Source organism: Pan troglodytes, chromosome 4 (assembly GCF_028858775.2).
Source record: "Pan troglodytes isolate AG18354 chromosome 4, NHGRI_mPanTro3-v2.0_pri, whole genome shotgun sequence".
Taxonomy (NCBI): domain Eukaryota; kingdom Metazoa; phylum Chordata; class Mammalia; order Primates; family Hominidae; genus Pan; species Pan troglodytes.
In genome coordinates, this window is record NC_072402.2 from 175,496,931 (window position 1) to 175,523,244 (window position 26,314).

General features: G+C 46.5%; 1 protein-coding gene across 50 annotated transcripts in view; it reads left to right on the forward strand.

Moving 5' to 3' along the window:
• Positions 1-26,314, forward strand: part of LOC104006655 (protein FAM153B) — a 79,129-nt gene that overhangs the window by 34,301 nt on the left and 18,514 nt on the right. For 48 of the 50 annotated variants that reach the window (XM_063810948.1, XM_054685320.2, XM_054685336.2 and 45 more), the window contains 19 exons: positions 793-851; positions 1,709-1,733; positions 4,536-4,615; positions 5,081-5,105; positions 8,160-8,236; positions 8,691-8,715; positions 9,825-9,895; positions 10,358-10,382; positions 12,382-12,452; positions 12,890-12,920; positions 14,561-14,631; positions 15,087-15,111; positions 17,398-17,468; positions 17,898-17,928; positions 19,941-20,011; positions 20,443-20,473; positions 24,632-24,704; positions 25,126-25,193; positions 25,282-25,387. In XM_063810948.1, coding sequence (XP_063667018.1) covers positions 793-851; positions 1,709-1,733; positions 4,536-4,615; positions 5,081-5,105; positions 8,160-8,236; positions 8,691-8,715; positions 9,825-9,895; positions 10,358-10,382; positions 12,382-12,452; positions 12,890-12,920; positions 14,561-14,631; positions 15,087-15,111; positions 17,398-17,468; positions 17,898-17,928; positions 19,941-20,011; positions 20,443-20,473; positions 24,632-24,704; positions 25,126-25,193; positions 25,282-25,283 — 932 coding nt within the window. In that variant the 3' untranslated portion in view covers positions 25,284-25,387. Of the gene's footprint in view, positions 1-792; positions 852-1,708; positions 1,734-4,535; positions 4,616-5,080; positions 5,106-8,159; positions 8,237-8,690; positions 8,716-9,824; positions 9,896-10,357; positions 10,383-12,381; positions 12,453-12,889; positions 12,921-14,560; positions 14,632-15,086; positions 15,112-17,397; positions 17,469-17,897; positions 17,929-19,940; positions 20,012-20,442; positions 20,474-22,551; positions 22,655-24,631; positions 24,705-25,125; positions 25,194-25,281; positions 25,388-26,314 lie in introns of those variants that run through there. The other 2 variants (XM_054685339.2, XM_063810939.1) reach the window with 2 other exon arrangements.

Consider the following 26,314-nt stretch of genomic DNA (forward strand, 5'->3'; position numbering starts at 1 on the left):
GGATAATTCCTCTTCTATTCATATTGTTTGTACATCGTGTCTTCTGTATTTTCTTTGTGATTAGCCTGGCTGGAGGTTTACCAATTCTATTGATCTTTTCTAAGAAGCAGCTTTTGGTTTTGTTGAGTTTCTTTATTTTATTATTTCTATTACATTGATTTCTGCAAATATTGTTATATTTTGGGGGAGGAGGGTTGCCTGGTTTACATTACACTATACTTTTTTCTCTAGTTTCCTAAGGTGGAAAGTAAGACATCTGGATTTGGATTACATTTAGTTTACTGCACAGAATTGTGAATGGCACTGGTGCCCCTGAAGTGTGCACTTGATTATTAAAATAATAAATACGATGTATTTTGGCCACAATACTGATTTTAAAGCCAATTAAATGGATGATAAGTACAGGAGGAGCATATGTAGATCAAGGAAAGATAAATGCCATTATAACATTTCAACAACAAAAGAAATTTACCAGGCCTCAAAATGCACAAGGGGGTGATGGGACACTGTCATGAAATCAGCAGTGCATTTGTGTGCCACCCTGTGTGAACTCTGCCTTTTTCGCAGTGGTGTGGGGGCTTAGCCAGAGAACCAGGTCCTGACTTCTGTGGCTTTCCTGATGGTCTCATTTGCCTTCCCTCATCACCCAGGAGGGTGTCCCAGTGGCAGCCAAGTTTCTACCCTTAACCCACCTCCTTTACACATGCCAGCCCCCTGTCCTTAGCATCCAAGGTTGCCTAAGGGATTCCTTCAGTGGAACCAACATGATGACAGTTACTCTGTGTTTCCTAGATTACGATGAGGACCTGGTGCAGGAAGCTTCATCTGAAGATGTCCTGGGCGTTCATATGGTAAGTTCTTCTTTATGTTTCTGAGATGGAAATTTTGTTGCTCTTGGTTCTTTTTTATTTTATTTGAATTGAGATATGAAAATCTTACCATGTACATTATAGATGACTTACAGAATATTTTGGTGGGAAAATGTGAGGGTCATTACCAGGTAAGAAATGATCTCAGATGGCATTCTTAGATGACACCTTCAGTTATGAACTGTATGGCAGAAAGAATTTTTTTTAGGGGAAAAGCTTTCTTCTTACAACATTGTGACTATACAACCAAAACAATCTTGAAAGTCTTGCATAAAAATCTTGTGCCTTTCCAGAAGTGCCTTCGAGGCTTTAGGACCATTGCCTCAACCACTGTCTCCCATCTGCTTTTCTAATGTCACCAAGTAAAGAAAAGACTTGTATGGTGAAACCCCATCTCTACTACAAATACAAAAATTAGCTGGGCATGCTGACCGGCTACTGTAATCTCAGCTACTGGGGAGGCTAAGGGAGCAGGATCGCTTGAGGCCAGGAGGCGGATGTTGCAGTGAGCCATGATCATGACACTGTACTCCAGCCTGGGTGACAGAGCGAAATTCCAGCAAAGAACGGGAGAGAGGAAGGGAGACAGGGAGTAGGGGAGAGAGAGAGAGAGAGAGGCAGGAAGGAAGGAAGAAGGGAAGGGAAGAAGGAAGAGAAAGAAGGAAGGGAAAGAAAGAAGGAAGGAAAGAGAAAAAGATAAAGAAAAAGAAAAGAAAGGAAGAAAGAAAGAGAAAGAGAAAGAAAGAGAAAAGGAAGGGAGGGAGGGAAAAGGAAAACCTGTGCACACAGGACACAGCATGGTCTGACCCTTGTAGTGTTTTGTTTTTCTCTAAATGCAGGTGGACAAAGACACAGAGAGAGACAGTACGTATTCTGGAATCACCCCTATGCTGAGGAAAAATTCTAGTGTTGACAAAGGTGACACTTTCTTGCCTCATTTTTTCTGGAGAGCCACTCTGGTTTGAACTTCCTGCCAGAAATGTGGTTCAAGCACTTTTGTCTTGACAAGTGAAGAACCTGGTCAAGAAATGTGACCGTTGACTCTGGTGCTTGGAAGGAACAGGGTCATTTGGATAGAAGAGGGTGTTGTGAATCAGAGTTGGGAGGTATGGAGGAATGAGTCAATGTGGAATGATTGTGAATGTCTCTGCGAGTTTGTGTGCTTTTCCCCAGAAAATACATTCCCATATGCAAAGCACAACACAAAGATTGATATTCTAGAAACAAAATTTGATCACCACTGCATTTTTGCAAAAAATCAACCCATTCATTCCTCACCACAGCTGTAGCTGAAGGTAAGTTTAATATCCCAAGTCCTCACATGGAGATGATGTAGAGATGAATTTTTCAGGCTTTTGGTCTCCTAAATGGAAATGGCATAGATGAACTCGGGAATGGGTGGAAGGGTGATGCTGTGGGCTACTAGTCTGAAGTTATAACATGGCCCTGGTGTAACTTGTCACCATGTCAGAGAGTCCTTAGCATCTATGTGTATGTGGAAGTATGTTGGCCTATAAAGATCTCCAGCACTGTATACCACAATAGAATGGTCTCAATGGTCAGCTGACCCAGAATTTGAGTAGGTTCATTGTACAGTGAACTTGGGTGCGGTCATTAATATGAAACATACAGAGGGAGCTGCCAGGCCTTTGGTCTTAAGTGATGGGGTATTCCTCAGTTCCTGGTCAAGGGCAGAGAACATTCAGAGATATATTCTATTATATTTAATGAGATCATCACCAGAAACGTTAGAAATGCTCCAATTCAGTAGCACACATACCCAAGACACAGCACCCAACAAGATCTCACAGAGCCAATTGGCTGTTAGCCTGGTGCCCATCTCGTCTGCTGGAATCTCTGCACAGCTGGGTAACAGAGGGTCAGCGCCCCCACCTGCTGTCACCCATGAAGGGCTGTCCCATTCCTGGAGCCAGTGTGAGTATGAGCAACAGCGGGCCCCATGACACACACACACAGTGTTAAAAGAAAGAGCAGAAGGACAAATATCACAGGCCAAGTAGAGGTCATCTTTAAATGGTAGGATAATTGAGTATTTTCAAATCATGGTTTAGTCTTCTTTGAAACAAAAGGTTAGTGAATATGTAGAATATTTTGGCTAGAATTATATCACCTCTTTGAAGAAAGGTTGCTTTTTACCTCGTACAAAATGTTCTGGCTGGAGACGGTGGCTCATGCCTGTAATCCCAGTGCTTTGGGAGGCCAAGGAGGGTGGATCACCTAAGGTCAGGAGTTCAAGACCAGCCTGATCAACATGGAGAAACCCCATCTCTACTAAAAATACAAAATTAGCTGGGCATGGGAGCACATGTCTCTAATACCAGCTACTCAGGAAGCACATGTCTTTAATACCAGCTACGCAGGGAGCACATGTCTGTAATACCAGCTACTCAGCTACCCATTCATCGTCCACCACAGCTGTACCTGAAGATAAGTTTAATATCCCCAGTCCTCAGATGGACATGCTGCAGAGTTGAATTTCCCAAGCTCTTGGTCTTTTAAATGGAAGAGGCACATGTGAACTCGGGAATGAGCGGAAGGTTAATGCCATGGGCTACTACACTGAATTTGTCACAAAGCCCTGGTGTAATTTCTTGCTAGGCCAAGTTATTCCAGCACTTCTGTGTGCTGGAAGAATGAAAACCTATTCAGATCCCAAACACTATCATTATCGGATGGTCTCAATGGTCAGCTAACCCAGGGTTTGTTTGAGTAGGTACATTGCACTGTGGGCTTTAGTGTGATCATTAATGTAAAACACACAGAGTCCTCAGGCTTTTGGTCTACAGCGTTGAGGTCATTCCTCAGCTCCTGTTCAAAAGCAGACAATAATCAGTGCCATACTCTATTGTATTTAATGAGATAATCACCGCAAGTCTTAGAAATTCAGTGGAAACCAATCCCAACACATAGCATCCAATAAAATCTCAAGACTCAACTTGGGTGTTAGCCTGGCACCCATTTTCCCTGCTGGAATCTCTGCACAGCTGGGTTGGAGAGGGTCAGTGCCCACCCCTTGCCCCGCCTCGCTGCTCCCCATGACAGACTGTCTCTGTGCTGGAGTCAGTGTGAGCATGAGCAGCAGTGAACTCCATGGTGCACACACATGGTGTTGAAAAGGAAGAGCGGAAGAACAAATATCACATGCTAAGTAGGGGTCATCGTTAAATGGTAGGATAATAGAGTATTTTCAAATCTCTGTTTATTTGCCTTGTAACAGAAAGTTAGTAATAAAATCTTTTGGCTAGAATTAAATCTCCTATTTTAAGAAAGGTTACTTCTTGTTTAGTACAAAATCTTCTAGAAGGGATGATAAACAGATCAGCAGCACATGTGGATTGTGAGGAGGAAATGACTTTGGCAGGGATCAATAAGAGGGCAAGTTAGCTCAGTTCAGATTAGGAAGGAGGAGCCCTAAGAGGCTGCCAGGGACACACAGCCTGCACTGCGTGGTGTGCACTGTTTGAGATTGGCTATTTTATGTTTATGAGGCGGCCTGGAGCTAGGAAGCCAAAGGCCCTGATTCTCTTTCTTCCTGCATCTCTCCTGTGCCTGCTACCCTCCTCCCAAGCCCACCTCAAGCAGTGTTACTGAATTGTTCATGAGCGCCACCACCAAGGTGCTGACGGTCACTCTGTGTCCTCCTAGTTGAGATGAAACGGCAAATACGGCGACTACGGGAGCTCCACCTATACAGCATATGGAAGAAGTACCCAGAGGCGATGAAGGTCAGGCCACCTGGATTTGTCTGAGAAAAAACTGTTGCTTTCTTAGCTTTATCTTATTTGGATTAAATTAAGATATGAGAATCTGACAATATGTATCTTAGTTACACAGTGTCCTTGGGGGAAATGGTAAGTGAGAGTCTGTCCCCACTGAGGCCTGATTTAAAACAGTGGGAGAAAATGACAGCATCAGTCACACATTGTGGGGCAGGGAGCTTTTGCCTTACTAATTTTGTTCTCTCTTTGGAGCAAAATCAGCTACTTGCCAGCCAACATGGACTTCAGAGGAAATATCCTCTGAGAAAAATTTGTGTCTTTAGTATGAGTCGATTTGTTCGCTTCTTTCGGGTTCCTTTGAACACGGGTTTTCCATCTTGTTTTCTAATGTCACTAAGTGAAGAAAAGTCCTGTGCTCACAGGACACAGCATGGTCTGATGCTCATAGCAATTGATTTTCTGTCATTACAGACATCCTTGGGAGTTCCACAACGTGGTACGTACTGGGGAACCCCTCTCATACTGATGAGTAATCCAGATGTTGAGGAATGTGGCCCTGTCTCACTGGCTTTCCTGTAGACAGGCAGCCTGAGCTGAGCTTCATGTTGTGAATGAGGACCTAGACTGTGATGGGAGAAATGGTTTTTCTAGATAAGAAACAGTGGCCACATTCTGCAGTCCCCGGGAGCAACTGTGTTCTCTGAAGGTGGGGTGGGATCCCGTGCAAGGGGCCTGCCATGTCTTTTGTGAATTCATGTGGTGCCGTGGTCAGTGAGTCTGGGAGGGGGGTGTGTGGGTTTCCGTACTACATATCCCCAGAGTTTCTAGTGTCCACATTCTCAACAGAGATTTCCGTCACCGTTGCGGTCCTGTTGCAGGCACATGAAAAAATTAACTTGTAAGCTTCCAAAGTGTACAGTTTATTTCACGCACAGGACACTTTAATTAACCTAAAAGAAATCCTCTCCACACCCAGGCAAATTCTCACCGCACACCCATAGAACAGGACTGTGTCAGGATCTCTGCTGATTTTATTTTTTCATTGAGAATTCCCTGCTATACTTTATTTTCTAATAAACCTCACCTCTTCACAGGCCTTTCTATTTCCTCTGCCACTGGAGTGGTCATGACACCTCACTCTAGCCCCTTCCCTCCTTTACAAGCCTTTTCTACCAAAGCCCTCAGAACTGACCCTCCACCACCCATCTTGAGCAGGGAGAGTGGGGCAGGGCTTCTTCCTGTGCATTTAGACCCTGGAGCAGCCTCATGCTACAGCGAGTTCTGCTGGGAAACTGAGAAGAGAGGAGCCTGCAGGTGGGGTTGGGGTGAAATCACCCCAACTTTCTCCACTGAGGCCTCATATTGACCATAAGATAATGGGGCCCAGAATGGATAATTCCAGGGTCATATAGAGTTTCAGCCTTGTATCCCTCAGCCTAGTCATGGTTTCTGTGTGCTCGGCTCAGAAACTACAACATGAAAAGAAAACCAAGGGGTTTGCCCTAGGGTCTGAGAGGCAGGGTGAGCACTTGCCTTCCTAGCATGATGGAGGGTGGCTCATGCACTGCAGGTGGGAAAGCAAACTCGGCTGTGGTACTGCAGAGGCTCCACGATGTCCCCATTCAACCGACTGTTGGCAAAGGTGCTTGTTTGTTTCTGAAGGCTGTTGCAAAAAAAAAACAAAAACAAAACAAGTGAACGCAGTTGGTTTCGGTGAATAGGAATATAAACTCCGCCAAATTTAGCTTGAGTTTTTTCTTGGAGTATGCATTTGGTGGAAACGTATTGTGTATAAATCAAATTTGATTGCTGTGTAGGTGTCATTACTTATCCCACATTGTAAAACAATCAGGCTGGTGTGATTTTAAAATGTCCTTCACTAACCTCAGAAACTGTCTCCTCATAACCCGATTCCCCTAGTCATCTTTAATCTCTAGAATATAGTTTTTTGTGGTACTCAGGGGGCTTTCTGCTGTGAGGGATTAAAGGTACAAATCAGCGTTACCAACATTGGGGCTCTAAAAATTCATAGACAGCTGCCCGTTGGGCTCTATGTGAGAGACAGCAGGCTACAGCCTTGGCCTGGGCCTGCAGAGGAACATGATTTGGAGGAGCAGAAGGAAGGCATGAGGGCAGCAAAGCCACGAGGGAAGCCAAGGTGCAACATCAGGAGAGTCAGTTCTACATCACCTGGGCACGGCCGGAATGTTCAAGCCTCATCTGAAGGAGGAGTTGAGCTCCGACTTCATGGCTGGCCTGAACATTGGCCATCTTCCCAAAAGCCTGGACAGAGGAGCTACTTTCTTGTTTCTTGTCTTCTCCATCTCCCTGTGTGTTGACAGCAATGGCACCACCAGAAATTAGTGAGAGACAGAGAACAGGAGTGAGTTCCTGAAATGTTCAACTTAGCCCAGAGAGGACATGATCATTAGGGATGGACTTCAGGGTCAGGCCAGACACAGAGTAGTTGCCAGGCTTGATCACCCTGTGGCTGGGACAAAGATCAGCTTCTGGGAGTCGCTGGACAGGTGGTCCTTGTGTAGCTACTATTGGCCAAGAGTGTCCTGGCCCAGAGTTCCGTTTTACTGGAGGGAGCCTCAGCTCCCAGGCAGGGCAGCTGCCCAATGCTAGTGTCGGAGGAGGCGAGGAGGGGACCTTGCTCTAAGGCAGGCTGAACTCAACAAAGGGAGAGGGGCTGCCCTGGAGTTTAGGTGGTCCTTGCAACCCTCCCGTGTGATCCATAAGAGATCAGTTTCTCTGAGACAGCCTTGCAATCATCAGTCCCAAAGTCTGTAGTCTCCTACTCACAGGTGGAGGAATCCTGGCCATGGCTGGTCACTGGGAGGGCAGGGACTGTGTCCTCCTCCTTCTTTCTCATCCCAGAGCTCAGCTCTGGGCAGCCCATCTTGGGCCCCAGTGATGTTCCGATGCCTGCATTCCTGTTCTGAGATCTAGCACAAGTGTGCAAAAACTTTCTGCTCATTTTCTATAGTCTCCGGGTTCCCACACTTACCCAGTTACCTGCGTGGGTTGTAATCCAGGATCGGGGAGAAGAGGGTGGGCTCCTCAAACAGTGAGGTTTTCTCTTCTCTGCCCCTGCGGTTCTGGTCTGTCTGTTCCTGAAGTGTGCACTGAATGATTACAATAATAAATTTTGTATATGTTTTACCACAACAATGTCTGAAGTTCAATAAAATGAATGGAAAGTGCAAGAGAGGCATATGTAGACCCAGGAAAGATAAAAGACATTGTCACATTTCAACAGGAAAGTGGAAATTTCCCAGGCCTCAAAACGCATAGGGGAGTGATGAGACACTGCCATGGCATCAGCAGTGCATGTCTGTGCTGCCAAGGCTCTGTCTTCCGTGGCTTTCCTGATGGTCTCATTGACCTTTCTTCATCACCAAGGAGGATGTTGTGGCAGGAGGTCCGTTTTTGCAGTTAACCCCCCTTGTCTACATGTGCCAGCCCCGTGTTTTTAGCACGGGAGTCTGCCTGACGGATTCCTTCAGTGCACCCAACGTGCTGACAATTACTCTGTGTTTCCTAGAGCGTGACGAAGGCTCCTTGGGCAAGCCATTGTGTCCACCCGAGATACTCTCGGAGACGTTGCCAGGCTCTGTGAAGGTAAAGTCTTTTTTGTTTATCTGAGGTGGGAATTTTATTTCTCTTAGTTTCCATAGAAATTGAGATAAGAGATGATCATCTTACCATGTACATTATAGATGACTTACAGAATGTCTTGGTGGGCAGCTGTAAAGTCAGAGTCAATTACCAGCAAGAATGAATTCAAGATGACAGGTTCACTTAAAAACTCTAGGGCAGTAAGCATTTTCCATAGGAGAAGTGCTTTCTTCTGGAAACTAATGGTGAACATGCAATGAAAATAAACTTGGAAATCATGCACAGAAAACTTGTGCCTTTCCACGTGCCCTCTAGGCTTTAATTTGGGGCCCTTGTGTTGACTATTTTCACTATTTCCATTGGGTTTTCTATAATGTCAACAATGCAGAAAAGACCTGTGCACACAGGCCACAGTGTGGTCTGACTCTCATAATGTTTTTCTTTTCTCTATTTGCAGGAAGGTGTACGCTTTCCATCAGAAGGTATGTATTCTGGGTTTACTCTTTTTATTGTTTTTATTTTGCTTGCAATTCTAGGATGCATGTGTAGAACATGCAGCTTTGTTACATCGGTATAAATGTGTCATGGTGGTTTGCTGCACCTAAGCCTTGATCATGGCACTGCATTCTAGCCTGGGCAACAGAGTGAGATTTCATCTCAAAAAAAAAAAAATGCAGAGAACAATCAGGGACATATTCTACTATGTTTAATAACATGATGGCCACAAGTGTTCCACATGCCCACACATTCAGCCCACACATCCAATACACAGTGCAGAATAAGAGCTCAAGGAAGAATTGGGCTGTTATTCTGGTGTCCATCACCCCAGTGGGATTTCCTGCACAGCTAGTTTGGAGAGTGTTAGCGCCCCCACCTACTGCCCCCCATGATGGTCTGTCCTAGTGCTGGAGTCAGCGTGAGCATGAGCAGCAACTGACTCCATGGACACATACATCGTGTTGAAAAGGAAGAGTGGAAGGACAAATAAGCTAAGTGCGGGTCATTTTTAAATGGTAGGATAATTGAGTATTTTCAAATCTTGGTTTAATTCTGTTTGACTCAAAGGTTCAGTGAAGTCATAAGTTTTTTTGACTTCAGGGTCAGGCCAGACACAGAGTAGTTGCCAGGCTTGATCACCAAAGGTTAAATTTTTTTGAAGAGAGGTTGCTTTTATGCAGTACAAAATGTTTTAGGAGGGATGATGAACAGCAGCAGCACATGTGGATCCTGAGGGGGAAATGACCTCAGAAGGGATCACAAAGGGAAGGCAAGTTAGCTCAGGTCAGATTAGGAAGGAGGAACCTGAGACGTTGTAGGGAAGCACAGCCTGCCCCTATGGTGTGCCATCTTTGAGATCAGCTGAGTGCCATTGATGAGCTTGCGTTAGCCAGAGGACCAAGGCTCTAGTTCCCATGGCTTTCCTCGTTGTCTCATTTGCCTGCCTGCACCACCAAGGAGAAAGGGCCTGCGGCTCCGTCTGGGGTAGCCCACCTTCTTCACACATGCCAGCCTCATGTCCACACCACCCAATACAACCCGAGGGATTCCCTCAGCGGAATCCATGCAGTGACACTTACCCTATTTCTCCTAGATCATCTAGAGGAGTTTATAGCAGGACATCTCCCTGAAGCATCCAATCAGAGTTTCCTCACTGTTGCCCATGTAAGTTGTTCTTTTTTTGTCTGAAAGGGGAATTTCATTTTCCTAGGTTTCTTTCAATTTCACTTGAATAAAGATAGGAAAATCTTACTGCCATGTACATTATAGATGACTTACAGAATTTCTTGGTGGGAAAATGTAAAATGAGAATTCATTACTAACTAAGAACTGATTGAAGATGGCATTCATAGATGACAGCTTCAGTTACAAACTATGTCAGCAAGCATTGTCCTCAGGAGAAAAACCTTTTTGAGAATTATGAATTTGCAACCAAAATAAATTTTAAATAATCTTGCACAAAAACCTGGTGCCTTTCTACAAGTGTTCTCTAGGCTTTATTTTAGTGGCCATTGCCTCCACCAGAATTTCCCATCTGGTTTTCTAATAGCACCAAGTTTAGAAAAGACCTGTGCACAGAGACAGCATGATCTTACCCTCATGGTGTTTTTCTTTCTCTAAACGCAGGCAGACACGGGCACCCAAACCAACGGTACGTATTCTGGGATCACCTTTTTGCTAAGGAAAAATCTTAGTGTTGAGAAAGGTGACACGTTCTTGCCTGCTTTTTCTGGAGAACCACTCTCATTGGAGCTTCCTATTGGAAAATGAGGTTTGGGAAGAAATTTCTAAGAGTGTACTGACGAGTGGTGACCATCCTACGTAGTCTCTGTTAGCTGCCGTGTCATTCTATGAAATCGAATGAGGTGCATCAAGGTGGGGGGCGGGTATAAGAAGAGAGTCTATGTATAGTGATTATGAATGTCTTTGGGAGGATGTGTACATTTCTCCAGATAGCATGCTTCCGTGTGCACAGCTCAACACAAAGATGAGTGTTGTAAATAAAAATTCCATTACCACTGCACACCTTAACGTCAATCTGCCCATTTATCCTCCACCACAGCTGTAGCTGAAGGCCAGTTTAATATCCCCAGTACGCAGTCGGAGATAGTGCAGAGATGAATTTGCCAAGCGCTTTATCTCCTCAGTGCAAGAGGCAGAGGTGAACTCAGGAGTGGGTGGAAGGTTGATGCCATGGGCTACTACTCTGAAGTAATCACATGGTTCAGATATAATTTGTTGTTATGCCAGAGAGTTTTAGCACCTACGTGTGCATATGGAAGTTGCATGGCCTTCAGAAATCCCAAACACTGTCTCTCATGTAGGATTGTCTCAATGGTCACATAACTCAGTGTAGGAATAAGTACATTTTACAGTGGACTTTGGTGTGGTGACAAATGGGAAACAGACATTGCGAGGTCAGGCTTTTGGCTGCAGTGCTGTGTTATTTTCTCATCTCCTGATCCAAAGCAGAAAATAATCAGGCATGTTATATTGTATTTAATGGCATAAACTCCACAAGCCTTACATATGCTGCAGTTCAGCACACGCACCCAAGATACAGCACCAAATAAGAACCGAAGGAAAAACTTGGGTGTTATCCTGGTGCTCATCTTCTCTGCTGGACTCTTCTACACAGCTGGGTTGGAGAGGTTCAGCACCCCCACCTGCTGCCCCCATGATGGGCTGTCCTAGTGCTGGAGCCAGTGTGAGCATGAGCAGCAGCAGGTCCCATGGCACACACACACTGTGTTAAAAGGAAGAGCAGAAGGACAAACATCACGGGCCAAGTAGCGGTCATCTTTAAATGGTAGGATAATTGAGTATTTTCAAATCTTGGTTTAGTCTTCTTTAAAACAAAAGGCTAGTGAATACATAGAATATTTTGATAGAATTAATCTCCTCATTGAAGAAAGGTTGCTTTGTTTCTAGTACAGAATATTCTGGTCAGGCGTGGTGGCTCACACCTGTAATTCCAGCAGTTTGGGGGGCCAAGACGGGTGGATCACCTGAGGTCAGGAGTTCGAAACCAGGCTGACCAACATGGAGAAAACCCATCTCTCCTAAAAATACAGAATTAACTGGGCATGGTGATGCATGCCTATAATCCCAGCTACTCAGGAGGCTGAGGCTGGAGAATCACTTGAACCTGGGAGGCAGAGGTGGTGGTGGGTTGAGATTGCACAATTATACTCCAGCCGGGGCAAGAAGAGAGTAACTCCATCTCAGAAATAATAATAATAATAATTCTAGGAGGGACAAAATACACAGCAGCAGGACATGTGGATCCTGGGGAGGAAATGACCTCTAGGGGATCAAGAAGGGAGGGCAAGTTAGCTCAGGTCAGATTAGGAAGGAGAAGCCGTCGATGCTCCAGGGAAACACTGTGTGGTGTGCCCTGTTTGAGATGGGTTACTTCATCTCAAAGAGGTCGCCTTAGCTAGAGGACCAAGGCTCTGTCTTCTGAGGCCTTCCTGATGCCTTCCTTCACCATTTGCCTTCCCTCCACCATGGAGGATGGACCGGCAGCAGCTGAGTCTGTGCTGTGAACACACCTTTCCACACACGCCAGCCCCGTGTCCACAGCTCCAAGACCACCTGAGGGATTCACTCAGTGGAGCTCATGTGCTTACAGCGACTCTGTTTCCTAGGTGACCTGGAAGACCTGGAGGAGCATGTGCCAGAGCAGACAGTCTCTGAGGAAGCCACAGGGGTTCACATGGTAAAGTCGTCTTCTTTCCTCTGAAAAGGAAATTTTATTTCTCTCGGTTTCTCTGTTTCAATTGAATTAAGATGTATACATCTCGCCATGTACACTATAGGTGACTGACAGAATTTCTTGGTGGGCAAATGCCAGAGTTCATTATCAACTAAACAGTGGTTTCAGATGGCATCCACACTTACAAACTGTGTGTCAGCAGGCATTTACCTTAAGAGAAATGTCTTCTTCTTGAGAAAAATTTGGAATTGTCAAACAAAAACAATTGAAAATGTTGCACAAAAATCTTGTGCCTTTCCACGAATGTCTTCTAGATATCGGGGCCATTGTCTCAAGTACTATTTACCATCTGTTTTTTTTAACATAAACAAGTGAAGAGAAGACCTGTGCACACAGGACACAGCCTGGTCTGATCCTCATAGTGTTTTGTTTTTCTCTAGATGGAGGGGGACCCAGACACACTGGCCGAACGTACGTATTCTGGGATCATCTCTTTGTTTAGGTTCAAAATATTAGAGTTGCAAAGATGGCACTGTTTTGCCTGCCTTTGTTCAAGAGCCACTCTGGTTTGAGCTGTCTGCCAGAAATGAGATTTGGGAAGTTTGGTTTAAAAGAATGCTAAGATCCAGTAAACCACTCTAACCATGCTACTGTCATCCCTGGAAGCAGCAGTGTCATGTAAGGTCGGGTGGTACATCAGGGATGGGAGGAACAGAGGAGAGAGTCTATATGGAATGATTGTGGATGTCTTTGGGAGTGTGTGTGCATTTCCCCCGAAAACACACTCCCATCTGCAAAGCACAACATGAGGATCAATGTTCAAGAAAAATTCCATCACCACTGCACAGTTTGCATAAATCAACCCATTCATCCTCCACCACAGCTGTACCTGAAGATAAGTTTAATATCCCCAGTCCTCAGATGGACATGCTGCAGAGGTGAATTTCCCAAGCTCTTGGTCTTTTAAATGGAAGAGGCACATGTGAACTCAGGGATGAGTGGAAGGTTAATGCCATGAGCTACTACACTGAATTTGTCACAAAGCCCTGGTATAATTTCTTGCTAGGCCAAGTGATTCCAGCACTTCTGTGTGCATGTGGGAGAATGAAAAGCTATTCAGATCCCAAACACTATCGTTATCGGATGGTCTCAATGGTCAGCTAACCCAGGGTTTGAGTAGGTACATTGCACAGTGGGCTTTAGTGTGATCATTAATGTAAAACACACAGAGTCCTCAGGCTTTTGGTCTACAGCGTTGAGGTCATTCCTCAGCTCCTGTTCAAAAGCAGACAATAATCAGTGCCATACTCTATTGTATTTGATGAGATAATCACGGCAAGTCTTAGAAGTTCAGTGGAACCCAATCCCAAGACATAGAATCCAATAAAAAAAAGTCAAGGCTCAATTTGGGTGTTAGCCGGGCACCCATTTTCCCTGCTGGAATCTCCTGCACAGCTGGGTTGGAGAGGGTCAGTGCCCACCCCTTGCACCCCCTCGCTGCTCCCCATGACAGGCTGTCCCAGTGCTGGAGTCAGTGTGAGCGTGAGGAGCAGTGAACATCATAGTGCACACAAATTCTGTTGAAAAGGGAGAGTGGAAGAACAAATACCACATGCTAAGTAGGGGTCATCTTTAAATGGTAGGAAAATTATTTTCAAATCTTGGTTTATTTGCCTTGTACCAGAAAGTTAGTAATAAACTCTTTTGGCTAGAATTAAATCTCCTATTTTAAGAAAGGTTGCTTCTTATTCCGTACAAAATCTTCTAGAAGGGATGATAAACAGATCAGCAGCACATGTGGATTGTGAGGAGGAAATGACTTTGTCAGGGATCAATAAGAGGGCAAGTTAGCTCAGGTCAGATTAGGAAGGAGGAGCCCTAAGAGGCTGCCAGGGACACACAGCCTGCACTGCTGGTGTGCACTGTTTGAGATTGGCTATTATATGTTTATGAGGCGGCCTGGAGCTAGGAAGCCAAAGGCCCTGATTCTCTTTCTTCCTGCATCTCTCCTGTGCCTGCTACCCTCCTCCCAAACCCACCTCAAGCAGTGTTACTGAATTGTTCATGAGCACCACCACCAAGGTGCTGACGGTCACTCTGTATCCTCCTAGTTCTGATCAGGGATGTACTTCAGGAGCTGTCCAGTTACAACGGCGAGGAGGAGGACCCAGAGGAGGTGAAGGTCAGGCCACCTGGATTTGTCTGAGAAAAAACTGTTGCTTTCTTAGCTTTATCTTATTTGGATTAAATTAAGATATGAGAATCTGACGATATATATCTTAGTGACACAGTGTCCTTGGGGGAAATGGTAAGTGAGAGTCTGTCCCCACTGAGGCTTGATTTAAGACAGTGGGAGAAAATGACAGCATCAGTCACCCGTTGTGTAGCAGTGAGCCTTACCCATTTTGTTCTCTTTGGAGCAAAATCAGCTACTTGCCAACCAACATGGACTTCAGAGGAAACATCCTCGGAGAAAAATGTGTCTGTAGTATGAGTCGATTTGTTCGCTTCTTTGGGGTTCCTTTGAACACGGGTTTTCCATCTTGTTTTCTAATGTCACTAAGCGAAGAAAAGTCCTGTGCTCACAGGACACAGCATGGTCTGATGCTCATAGCAATTGATTTTCTGTCATTACAGACATCCTTGGGAGTTCCACAACGTGGTACGTATTGGGGAACCCCTCTCATACTGATGAGTAATCCAGATGTCGAGGAATGTGGCCCTGTCTCACAGGCTTTCCTGTAGACAGGCAGCCTGAGCTGAGCTTCATGTTGTGAATGAGGACCTAGACTGTGATGGGAGAAATGGTTTTTCTAGATAAGAAACAGTGGCCACATTCTGCAGTCCCCGGGAGCAACTGTGTTCTCTGAAGGTGGGGTGGGATCCCGTGCAAGGGGCCTGCCATGTCTTTTGTGAATTCATGTGGTGCCGTGGTCAGTGAGTCTGGGAGGGGGGTGTGTGGGTTTCCGTACTACATATCCCCAGAGTTTCTAGTGTCCACATTCTCAACAGAGATTTCCGTCACCGTTGCAGTCCTGTTGCAGGCACTTGAAAAAATTAACTTGTAAGCTTCCAAAGTGTACAGTTTATTTCACGCACAGGACACTTTAATTAACCTAAAAGAAATCCTCTCCACACCCAGGCAAATTCTCACCACACATCCATAGAACAGGACTGTGTCAGGATCTCTGCTGATTTTATTTTTTCATTGAGAATTCCCTGCTATACTTTATTTTCTAATAAACCTCACCTCTTCACAGGCCTTTCTATTTCCTCTGCCACTGGAGTGGTCATGACACCTCACTCTAGCCCCTTCCCTCCTTTACAAGCCTTTTCTACCAAAGCCCTCAGAACTGACCCTCCACCACCCATCTTGAGCAGGGAGAGTGGGGCAGGGCTTCTTCCTGTGCATTTAGACCCTGGAGCAGCCTCATGCTACAGCGAGTTCTGCTGGGAAACTGAGAAGAGAGGAGCCTACAGGCGGGATTAGGGGGAAATCACCCCAACTTTCTCTATAGAGGCCTCTTATTGACCATAAGATAATGGGGCCCAGAATGGATAATTTCAGAGTCATGTAGAGTTTCAGCCTTGTATCCCTCAGCCTAGTCATGGTTTCTGTGTGCTCAGCTCAGAAAGAGCAACATGAAAAGAAAACCAAAGGGTTTGCCCTAGGGTCTGAGAGGCAGGGTGAGCACTTGCCTTCCTAGCATGATGGAGGGTGGCTCATGCAGTGCTGTGTTATTTTCTCATGTCCTGATCAAAAGCACAAAATAATCAGGCGTGTTATATTGTATTTAATGGCATAATCTCCACAAGCCTTACATATGCTGCAGTTCAGCACATACCCCCAAGACACAGCACCAAATAAGAACCGAAGGAAAAACTTGGATGTTACCCTGGTGCTCATCTTCTCTGCTGGACTCTTCTACACAGCTGGGTTGGAGAGGTTCAGCACCCCCACCTGCTGCCCCCATGATGGGCTGTCCTAGTGCTGGAGCCAGTGTGAGCATGAGCAGCAGCAGGTCCCATGGCACACACACACTGTGTTATAAGGAAGAGCAGAAGCACAAACATCATGGGCCAAGTAGGGGTCATCTTTAAATGGTAGGATAATTGAGTATTTTCAAATCTTGGCTTAGTCTTCTTTAAAACAAAAGGTTAGTGAATACATAGGATATTTTAGTTAGAATTAAGTCTCCTCTTTGAGGAAGGGTTGCTTTTTATCTAGTACAAAAATTGTGACATGGTGACTGACACCTGTAACCCCAGCACTTTGGGAGGCCAAGGCACGCAGATTACCTGAGGTTGAGAGTTCGAGACCAGACTGACCAACATGGAGAAAACCCGTTTCTCCTAAAAATACAGAATTAGCCAAGCATGGAGAGGCATGCCTGTAATCCTAGCTACTCAGGAGGCTGAGACTGGAGAATCACTTGAACCCAGGTGGCACAGGTTGTGGTGGGTCGAGATGGCACCATTATACTCCAGCCTGGGCAAGAAAAGAGAAACTCCATCTCAAAAAAAAAAAAAAAAAAAGCAAGTTCTGGGAGGGACAAAAAACACAGCAGCAGGACAGGTGGATTCTGGGAGGAAATGACCTCGAGGGGATAAAGAAGGGAGGACAAGTTAGCTGAGGTCAGATTAGGAAGGGGGGAAGCCCTGGATGCTGCAGTGAAACACTGTGTGGTGTGCCCTGTTTGAGATGGGCTCTTTCATGTCGAAGAGGTTGGCGTAGCTAGAGGACCAAGGCTCTGTCTTCTGAGACCTTCCTGGTGCCTTCCTTCACCATTTGCCTTTCCTCTCCACCATGGAGGATGGACCGGCAGCAGCTGAGTCTGTGCTGTGAACACACCTTTCCACACACGCCAGCCCCGTGTCCACAGCTCCAAGACCACCTGAGGGATTCACTGAGTGGAGCTCATGTGCTTATAGCGACTCTGTTTCCTAGGTGACCTGGAAGACCTGGAGGAGCATATGCCAGGGCAGACAGTCTCTGAGGAAGCCACAGGGGTTCACATGGTAAAGTCGTCTTCTTTCCTCTGAAAAGGAAATTTTATTTCTCTCGGTTTCTGTTTCAATTGAATTAAAATGTATACATCTCGCCATGTACACTATAGGTGATTGACAGAATTTCTTGGTGGGCAAATGCCAGAGTTCATTATCAACTAAACAGTGGTTTCAGATGGCATCCACACTTACAAACTGTGTGTCAACAGGCATTTTCCTTAAGAGAAATGCCTTCTTCTTGAGAAGAATTTGGAATTGTCAAAGAAAAACAATTGAAAATGTTGCACAGAAATCCTGTGCCTTTCCACGCATGTCTTCTAGATACTGGGGCCATTGTCTCAACCACTGTTTACCATCTGGCTTTTTAACGTCAACAAGTGAAGACCTGTGCACACAGGAGACAGCATGGTCTGACCCTCATGGTGTTTTCTTTTTCTCTAGATGCAGGTGGACCCAGCCACACCGGCAAAGAGTACGTATTCTGGGATCATCTCTTTGTTTAGGTTTGAAATCTTAGTGTTGTAAAGGTAGTGCTGCTTCACCTGCTTTTGCTCAAGGGCCACTCTGGTTTGAGCTTTCTGCCAGAAATGAGATTTGGGAAGTTTGGTTTAAAAACTACTAAGAGTCACACCGGGCACAGTGGCTCACGCCTGTAATCCCAGCACCTTGAGAGGTGGAGACGGGCGGATCAGCAGAGGTCAGGAGTTTGAGACCAGCCTGAGTGACATTGAGAAACCCCATCGCTCCTAAAAATACAAAATTACCTGGGTGTGGTGTCACATGCCTGTAATCCCAGCTACTCAGGAGGCTGAGGCAGGAGAATCACTTGAACCCAGGTGGTAGAGGTTGCGGTGAGCCAAGGTTGTGCCATTGCACTTCAGCCTGGGCAACGAATGAATCTCTGTCTCAAAAAAAAAAAAAAAAAAAACCCAACAAACTGAGAGTCCAGTGCTCAAACCATGCTACTGTCATCCCTGGAAGCAGCAGTGTCATGTAAGGTGGGGTGGTACATCAGAGTTGGGAGGGACAGAGGAGAGAGTCTATATGGAATGATTGTGGATGTCTTTGTGAGTGTGTGTGCATTTCCCCAGAAAACATACTCCCATATTCAAAGCACAACACGAGGATCAATGTCCAAGAAAAATTCCATCACCACTGCACAGTTTGCATAAATCAATCCACTCATCCTCCACCACAGCTGTACCTGAAGATAAGTTTAATATCCCCAGTCCTCAGATGGACATGCTGCAGAGTTGAATTTCCCAAGCTCTTGGTCTTTTAAGTGGAAGAGGCACATGTGAACTCGGGGATGAGTGGAAGGTTAATGGCATGAGCTACTACACTGAATTTGTCACAAAGCCCTGGTATAATTTCTTGCTAGACCAAGTTATTCCAGCACTTCTGTGTGCATGTGGGAGAATGAAAAGCTATTCAGATCCCACACACTATCATTATCAGATGGTCTCAATGGTCAGCTAACCCAGGGTTTGAGTAGGTACATTGCACAGTGGGCTTTAGTGTGACCATTAATGTAAAACACACAGAGTCCTCAGGCTTTTGGACTACAGCGTTGAGGTCATTCCTCAGCTCCTGTTCAAAAGCAGACAATAATCAGTGCCATACTCTATTGTATTTAAGGAGATAATCACCGCAAGTCTTAGAAGTTCAGTGGAACCCAATCCTAAGACATAGCATCCAATAAAAAAACTCAAGGCTCAACTTGGGTATTAGCCGGGCACCCATTTTCCCTGCTGGAATCTCCTGCACAGCTGGGTTGGAAAGGGTCAGTGCCGGCCCCACGCACCCCCTCGCTGCTCCCCACGACAGGCTGTCCCAGTGCTGGAGTCAGTGTGAGCATGAGGAGCAGTGAACATCATGGTGCACACAAATTCTGTTGAAAAGAGAGAGTGGAAGAACAAATACCACATGCTAGGTAGGGGTCATCTTTAAATGGTAGGATAATTATTTTCAAATCTTGGTTTATTTGCCTTGTAACAGAAAGTTAGTAATAAACTCTTTTGGCTAGAATTAAATCTCCTATTTTAAGAAAGGTTGCTTCTTATTCCATACAAAATCTTCTAGAAGAGATGATAAACACATCAGCATCCTCCTCAGTGGATTGTGAGGAGGAAATGACTTTGGCAGGGATCAACAAGAGGGCAAGTTAGCTCAGGTCAGATTAGGAAGGAGGAGCCCTGGATGCTGCAGTGAAACACTGTGTGGTGTGCCCTGTTTGCAATGGGTTCTTTCATGTCGAAGAGGTTGGCGTAGCTAGAGGACCAAGGCTCTGTCTTCTGAGGCCTTCCTGATGCCTTCCTTCACCATTTGCCTTCCCTCTCCACCATGGAGGATGGACCGGCAGCAGCTGAGTCTGTGCTGTGAACACACCTTTCCACACACGCCAGCCCCGTGTCCACAGCTCCAAGACCACCTGAGGGATTCACTCAGTGGAGCTCATGTGCTTATAGCGACTCTGTTTCCTAGGTGACCTGGAAGACCTGGAGGAGCATGTGCCAGAGCAGACAATCTCTGAGGAAGCCACAGGGGTTCACATGGTAAAGTCGTCTTCTTTCCTCTGAAAAGGAAATTTTATTTCTCTCGGTTTCTCTGTTTCAATTGAATTAAGATGTATACACCTCGCCATGTACACTATAGGTGATTGACAGAATTTCTTGGTGGGCAAATGCCAGAGTTCATTATCAACTAAACAGTGGTTTCAGATGGCATCCACACTTACAAACTGTGTGTCAACAGGCATTTTCCTTAAGAGAAATGCCTTCTTCTTGAGAAGAATTTGGAATTGTCAAAGAAAAACAATTGAAAATGTTGCACAGAAATCCTGTGCCTTTCCACGCATGTCTTCTAGATACTGGGGCCATTGTCTCAACCACTGTTTACCATCTGGCTTTTTAACGTCAACAAGTGAAGACCTGTGCACACAGGAGACAGCATGGTCTGACCCTCATGGTGTTTTCTTTTTCTCTAGATGCAGGTGGACCCAGCCACACCGGCAAAGAGTACGTATTCTGGGATCATCTCTTTGTTTAGGTTTGAAATCTTAGTGTTGTAAAGGTAGTGCTGCTTCACCTGCTTTTGCTCAAGGGCCACTCTGGTTTGAGCTTTCTGCCAGAAATGAGATTTGGGAAGTTTGGTTTAAAAACTACTAAGATTCACACCGGGCACAGTGGCTCACGCCTGTAATCCCAGCACCTTGATAGGTGGAGACGGGCGGATCAGCAGAGGTCAGGAGTTTGAGACCAGCCTGACTGACATTGAGAAACCCCATCGCTCCTAAAAATACAAAATTACCTGGGTGTGGTGTCACATGCCTGCAATCCCAGCTACTCAGGAGGCTGAGGCAGGAGAATCACTTGAACCCAGGTAGTAGAGGTTGCGGTGAGCCAAGGTTGTGCCATTGCACTCCAGCCTGGGCAACGAGCGAAACTCCGTCTCAAAAAAAAAAAAAAAAAAAAAAACACCCCAACAAACTAAGAGTCCAGTACTCTAACCATGCTACTGTCATCCCTGGAAGCAGCAGTGTCATGTAAGGTGGGGTAGTACATCAGAGTTGGGAGGGACAGAGGAGAGAGTCTATATGGAATGATTGTGGATGTCTTTGCGAGTGTGTGTGCATTTCTGCAGAAAACATACTCCCATGTTCAAAGCACAACACAAGGATCAATGTCCAAGAAAAATTCCATCACCACTGCACAGTTTGCATAAATCAATCCATTCATCCTCCACCACAGCTGTACCTGAAGATAAGTTTAATATCCCCAGTCCTCAGATGGACATGCTGCAGAGGTGAATTTCCCAAGCTCTTGGTCTTTTAAGTGGAAGAGGCACATGTGAACTCGGGGATGAGTGGAAGGTTAATGGCATGAGCTACTACACTGAATTTGTCACAAAGCCCTGGTATAATTTCTTGCTAGGCCAAGTTATTCCAGCAATTCTGTGTGCATGTGGGAGAATGAAAAGCTATTCAGATCCCAAACACTATCGTTATCAGATGGTCTCAATGGTCAGCTATTCCAGGGTTTGTTTGAGTAGGTACATTGCACAGTGGGCTTTAGTGTCATCATTAATGTAAAACACACACAGTCCTCAGGCTTTTGGTCTAGAATGGTGAAGTCATTCCTCAGCTTCTTTTCAAAAGCAGACAATAATCAGTGGCATATTCTATTGTATTTAATGAAATAATCATCAGGCAGGATACCTGCCCCACACTAGTTGCAGGGGAGGTGAGAACGGACCCTGCTTCAGTGCAAGGTGAACTCAGCAAAGGGAGAGGGGCTGCTCCAGAGTCCAGGTGGTCCTTGCAACTCTCCTGTGTGATGTATAAGACATCACTTTGCCTTTTTCTCTGAGATAGTCTTGGAATTGTTAGTCCGAAACTCTGTTTTGCTTTACTTATGTGTAGATGAATCCTGGCCATGGCTGGTCACGGAGGGGAAGGACTATGTCCTCCTCGTTCCTTCTCATCCCAGAGCTTAGCCCTGGGCAGCCCATCTTGGGCCCCAGTAATGTTCCAATGCTTCCAAACCCTTTGCTGAGATGCAGCGCCAGTGTGAAAAGGCTTCCTGCTCATCTCCTTCAATCTGTTGTTTCTCATGGTAATTTAGAAACCTGAGTGGATTCTGATCCAAGGTCACAGGAGAATAGGGTGGGCTCCTGAAGTCAATGAAGTGTCCCCCTCATCTCTACCCTGGCTACTTTGGTTCAGCTTTTGTCCTTGCAGAAGAGGCTGTTTTTCTGTTTACGAGTCCTCCTTTGCTGGACCAGGCTTTTTTATTTTTGTTGTGGCATCCCTGCACTTCACAGGGGGCCTGGAGCTTGTTCCTGTGCCCCTGAAGTACCCATCCATGAATGATCAGATCAGAGCAGCAAACCACTCTGCCAGGAATCACCAGGGGGGAGAGTCACATCTTCCTCATCTTTGGGTTTAGACCTGTGCATTCCAGTATGGTCCTCAGTGGCATATGTGCCCATTCATGTTAAAATAAATGAAAAAAGTCATAACCTCCTCACAAGAGCCATGCTAGAAGTTCCCAGTTGCCAAAAGTCTACTCTTAAGAGAGCATCTCCATTCTCCCAGAATCACCTGGGAAGCAGCTGCTGTGAGTCTGGCCCAGGTTCTGTTCTCTGCACCCACCTAACTCAGCGCATTTGCATCAAGGCTGGAATCTCAGGTTCTCAGATTGGAGGTAAGAGATGCTATGAGCCAGTGTCGGTGAACAGTTGAAAGGGATTATTTCAGGTCCTCTGTCTTACCTGAAGGCTCACAACTGTGAGCAGTGCCTTCATAAAGGCCCCTGAGTTCACAGAGCCCAGGGAGAATCACGGTGGACAGAGCAGTAGTGCTAATGTTTGTGTCTCTGTACCTGGGCTCATGGGCACCACCTCTGGATCCATCCAGGAGGAAATAGACTGGTCAGGTAGGGACCAACACTCCAGGGTTGACCAGTGAGACAGGGTTCTTGGGAATTGGGTTACACTTGTTTTGGAGCCTAGGATGGGATCAGTGAAGTGACTAAATATGAAACAGGTGTAGAAGTCTGACTTGGGATTTTTTGTATCTTAATGAGAAAGTCCTAAGAGTTGTGTTCTCATGGGCTTTGTGCGAGTTGTGTATGGCACCATCATTTCTTGCTCTGGTGTTTAAAGATTACATTTTGCAGAAGACCAGATCATTCCTGCCTTTGCCACAGCAAGCACCAGAGCCCTGGGTTTTGATGAGGTCGCATTTTTTTGTGAATAGAGATCACAAGATGAGTATGCAGGTGTAAAGTTGAGTGTGGGGTGGGACACAGCCCCACACAGGCGCTGCGTGATCCTGAAGACAAAGTCCTTCATACGTGTGCCAGGAGGTGAAAGGAGCCCACTGTCTTTCTCTACACGCTCGGGACCTGCAACAGCACCTTCCTGTCCTGTCCTCACTGTCTGCTCCTGCTCTAAGGGTGCTCCCTGGGTCGGATGACATAGGGAATCCTTCCTCTGGGATTCCTACGTGTGCCCCAGCATCCTGGAGTCCTGAGGGCAGAACACATGATTGAGCACAGTTTTGGCCTCCACTCCTCACCCAATCCCATCCAATCCCAAATCCCTGTGCTTTGAATGAAACCTAAATTGGCTTTCACTGGAGAGGCCCAAGTCCAGCTGTTGCTCAGGGCCCTCTGTGGCTGGCAGGAATCCTAAGGGATATGTGTGGAGGGGCTGCTGTGTTGCTGTAGGCAGTGGCTCTCACCCTCTCTGTAGCCTGGTCCCTGGAATCCACTGGGCCCAGGGCAGAGCCTCTAGGCAGCTGGCACAGTGGTCACTTGTCTTGTCACACCCTCCTCTCTGGCTCAGCAGCCTTGTCCTTCTCCCCACACTCCAGTCAGGCCCAGCTTGTTCTCTGTGTCAGGTCTGCCAGGTGCCTTCCCTCCTAGTCTTCCCACAGCTCAGGCAAACCCTGGAAGGGTCCCCTCATTTCTGTGCTGGCAACTGCTGGCCTCACCTGCAGATTAAGGCAACTGGGACAAGGGGCTTTACCTTGAATTCTGTTCCATCGTTTCCAAATATTCAGAAGCTGCTGGGATTCTTTTGAGGGCTGAATATTTTCCAAGTCTCTAAGGTCATTCCAGGCATAGAACAGTCACTGTATCAGTGACATCGGCCATCATCACCTCCCGCAGGCCCCAACACAACCCCAGGCCTGTGGGAGGTGCTGCCGACCCAGGGTGCGATCCATGGGTTGATTGGAGGCCCTGGCAGTGCAGCCTTGACCTTCTTTCCAGTGTTCTTATATTGGAGAACAGTAGGACTGGTGGAGGTCCACAGGGAGAAAGGAAATGGGATTCATGAGGGAACAGAAACAGGCCCTACAGGAGGAGAAGGGAGGGAATTCCACGTCATGCACAGCATTGTGAAGAGGGCGGCTGCCTCTTGGAGGAACAGAATGACACGGCTTCCCCTCCCTTGGCTCAGTTATGGAATGTGAGGGCTGGGAAAGTACGTGGAAAGTCAGAGGTCCCTCCCTCATAGCACAGAGGAAATGATACAGGCTGTGGAGAAGGCTCCAGAAATGAGCACATCAGAGGCTCTGGGGTTGGCTCCACAGCCCCAGGACAGCGGGGTCTGAGTGGTTCTCTCGACTCTAACTCTCCCCTTTCCTTCTTATGGCCACCCCATCACAGCTGCTCCTCCGGACACTCTGATGCTTGCTTCACAGAATTGGAAGACTCCACCATTACAGGCAGCCACCAGCAGGTAATTGATCTCCTCTTATATGCTGGCTGTCTTTTATCCTCTTTCTGACTCATGAGCTCCTTTTTTAGCTCTAGTCCTTTTCCTCTTTCCCTCTCTTGTGATTGTTCTCCTGAAGGACCTGGTCTCATCCCACAGTTGAGGTCCTCGGGTCTTCAGTGTCAATAAAATCCCTCTCCAGCTCTCCTGCCCACTGCCTTGGCATTGCCCTGTTTACTGGCCCCCAGGTTGCAGCTTTGAATCTTGCTGAACAACCCTACAGGGTCCAGGGGAGGGGGCTGGGCTGGGATCAGAAGAGCTGGACCCCACCCTGCTGGAGGGACCCCCCAGTGACATCTGGGTCTGCTCTGGGCACCGCCTTCACAGATAGGTCTTTTCCTGCACTGGCGTCTCTGGACATGCACAATTGTTCTCTTCCTCACAGATGTCAGCAAGTCCTTCCTCTGCACCTGCAGAAGAAGCAACAGAAAAGACCAAAGTGGAAGAGGAAGTGTGAGTGTGCAGTGGGCAGAATGATGAGGGAAGTAGGCACGTGCCCATGTTCTTCTTGGCTACGCTCACTTTCTTGTTGTCCCATCAGGAAAACCAGAAAGCCCAAGAAGAAAACCAGGAAGCCCAGCAAGAAAAGCCGGTGGAATGTCCTGAAATGTTGGGACATTTTCAATATATTTTAGAGACCTCTGAAGGTAAGTGAAGGATGCCCTGAGAATGTGCTCCAGGAAACAGACACCCACTCCATAGCAGCCCCTGAGCCTGCTGGGCTGAGCCCTCCACAGGCTGCTTAGTGAGGGAGACACTGAGGTGCTGGTCGCACCCCCATGTGCAGGACTCCAAGGGCTTTGCACTGTGTTGTCTGCAGTAACTCTTCAGCTCACCAACATCTCATTTGGGGGGACCTAGCTCTGTCCTCCCAGCCCCTTGAGGACAACAGGGAGCATCACTAGTTCATCCTGAGGAGACACTAGGGTTGACATGAATCCCCCTGGTTCAGGCCTCCTGGGAAAGGTGTGAGAGGGATGGAGGCACCCCCAGGCTCCTTGTCACACAAGCGAGCAGCCCACCCGACCCAGTATTGCGGGCCAGCAGGCCCTCAGTAGGTCCTGGTGTCAAGCAGGGGACACGGCAGGATCCAAGCAGCACTGAAATGTGTCCAGTCCCAGGAGTCCTTCAGCCTCTGGGGGGTCTGGGGGCCTCCAGTTCCAGGGGTCCTTCAGCCTCTGTGGGGGCCTGGGGTGGCCTCATGGCCCCATTTTTCAAGATGAGGTTGGAGGCTTCTGTATGTAGAGGGCACTGGCTTGGGCCAAATGCCAACAAAACAAACCCTTGAAGACATTTCAGGGCCATGCTCACTTGGGAGGGTTTGAGGACATGATTTAGCGAGCCTCTGTTTTTTAAATATATTTTCCAATCTTGAAATAAGGTACACATATGAATGTGTGTGTGTGTGTACATATACACTGTTTTTCACTCTTTCAAATGTATGTCTTCTGTAACCCTTTTATGCTAGAATATACAAACATGAGAAATTTGTGTCTTACCAAAGCATAATTTTAAAAATTACAAAGCAAAGACAGGTCCGGTGGGGATGCTAGAAAGACCAGGTCTTATTAGGC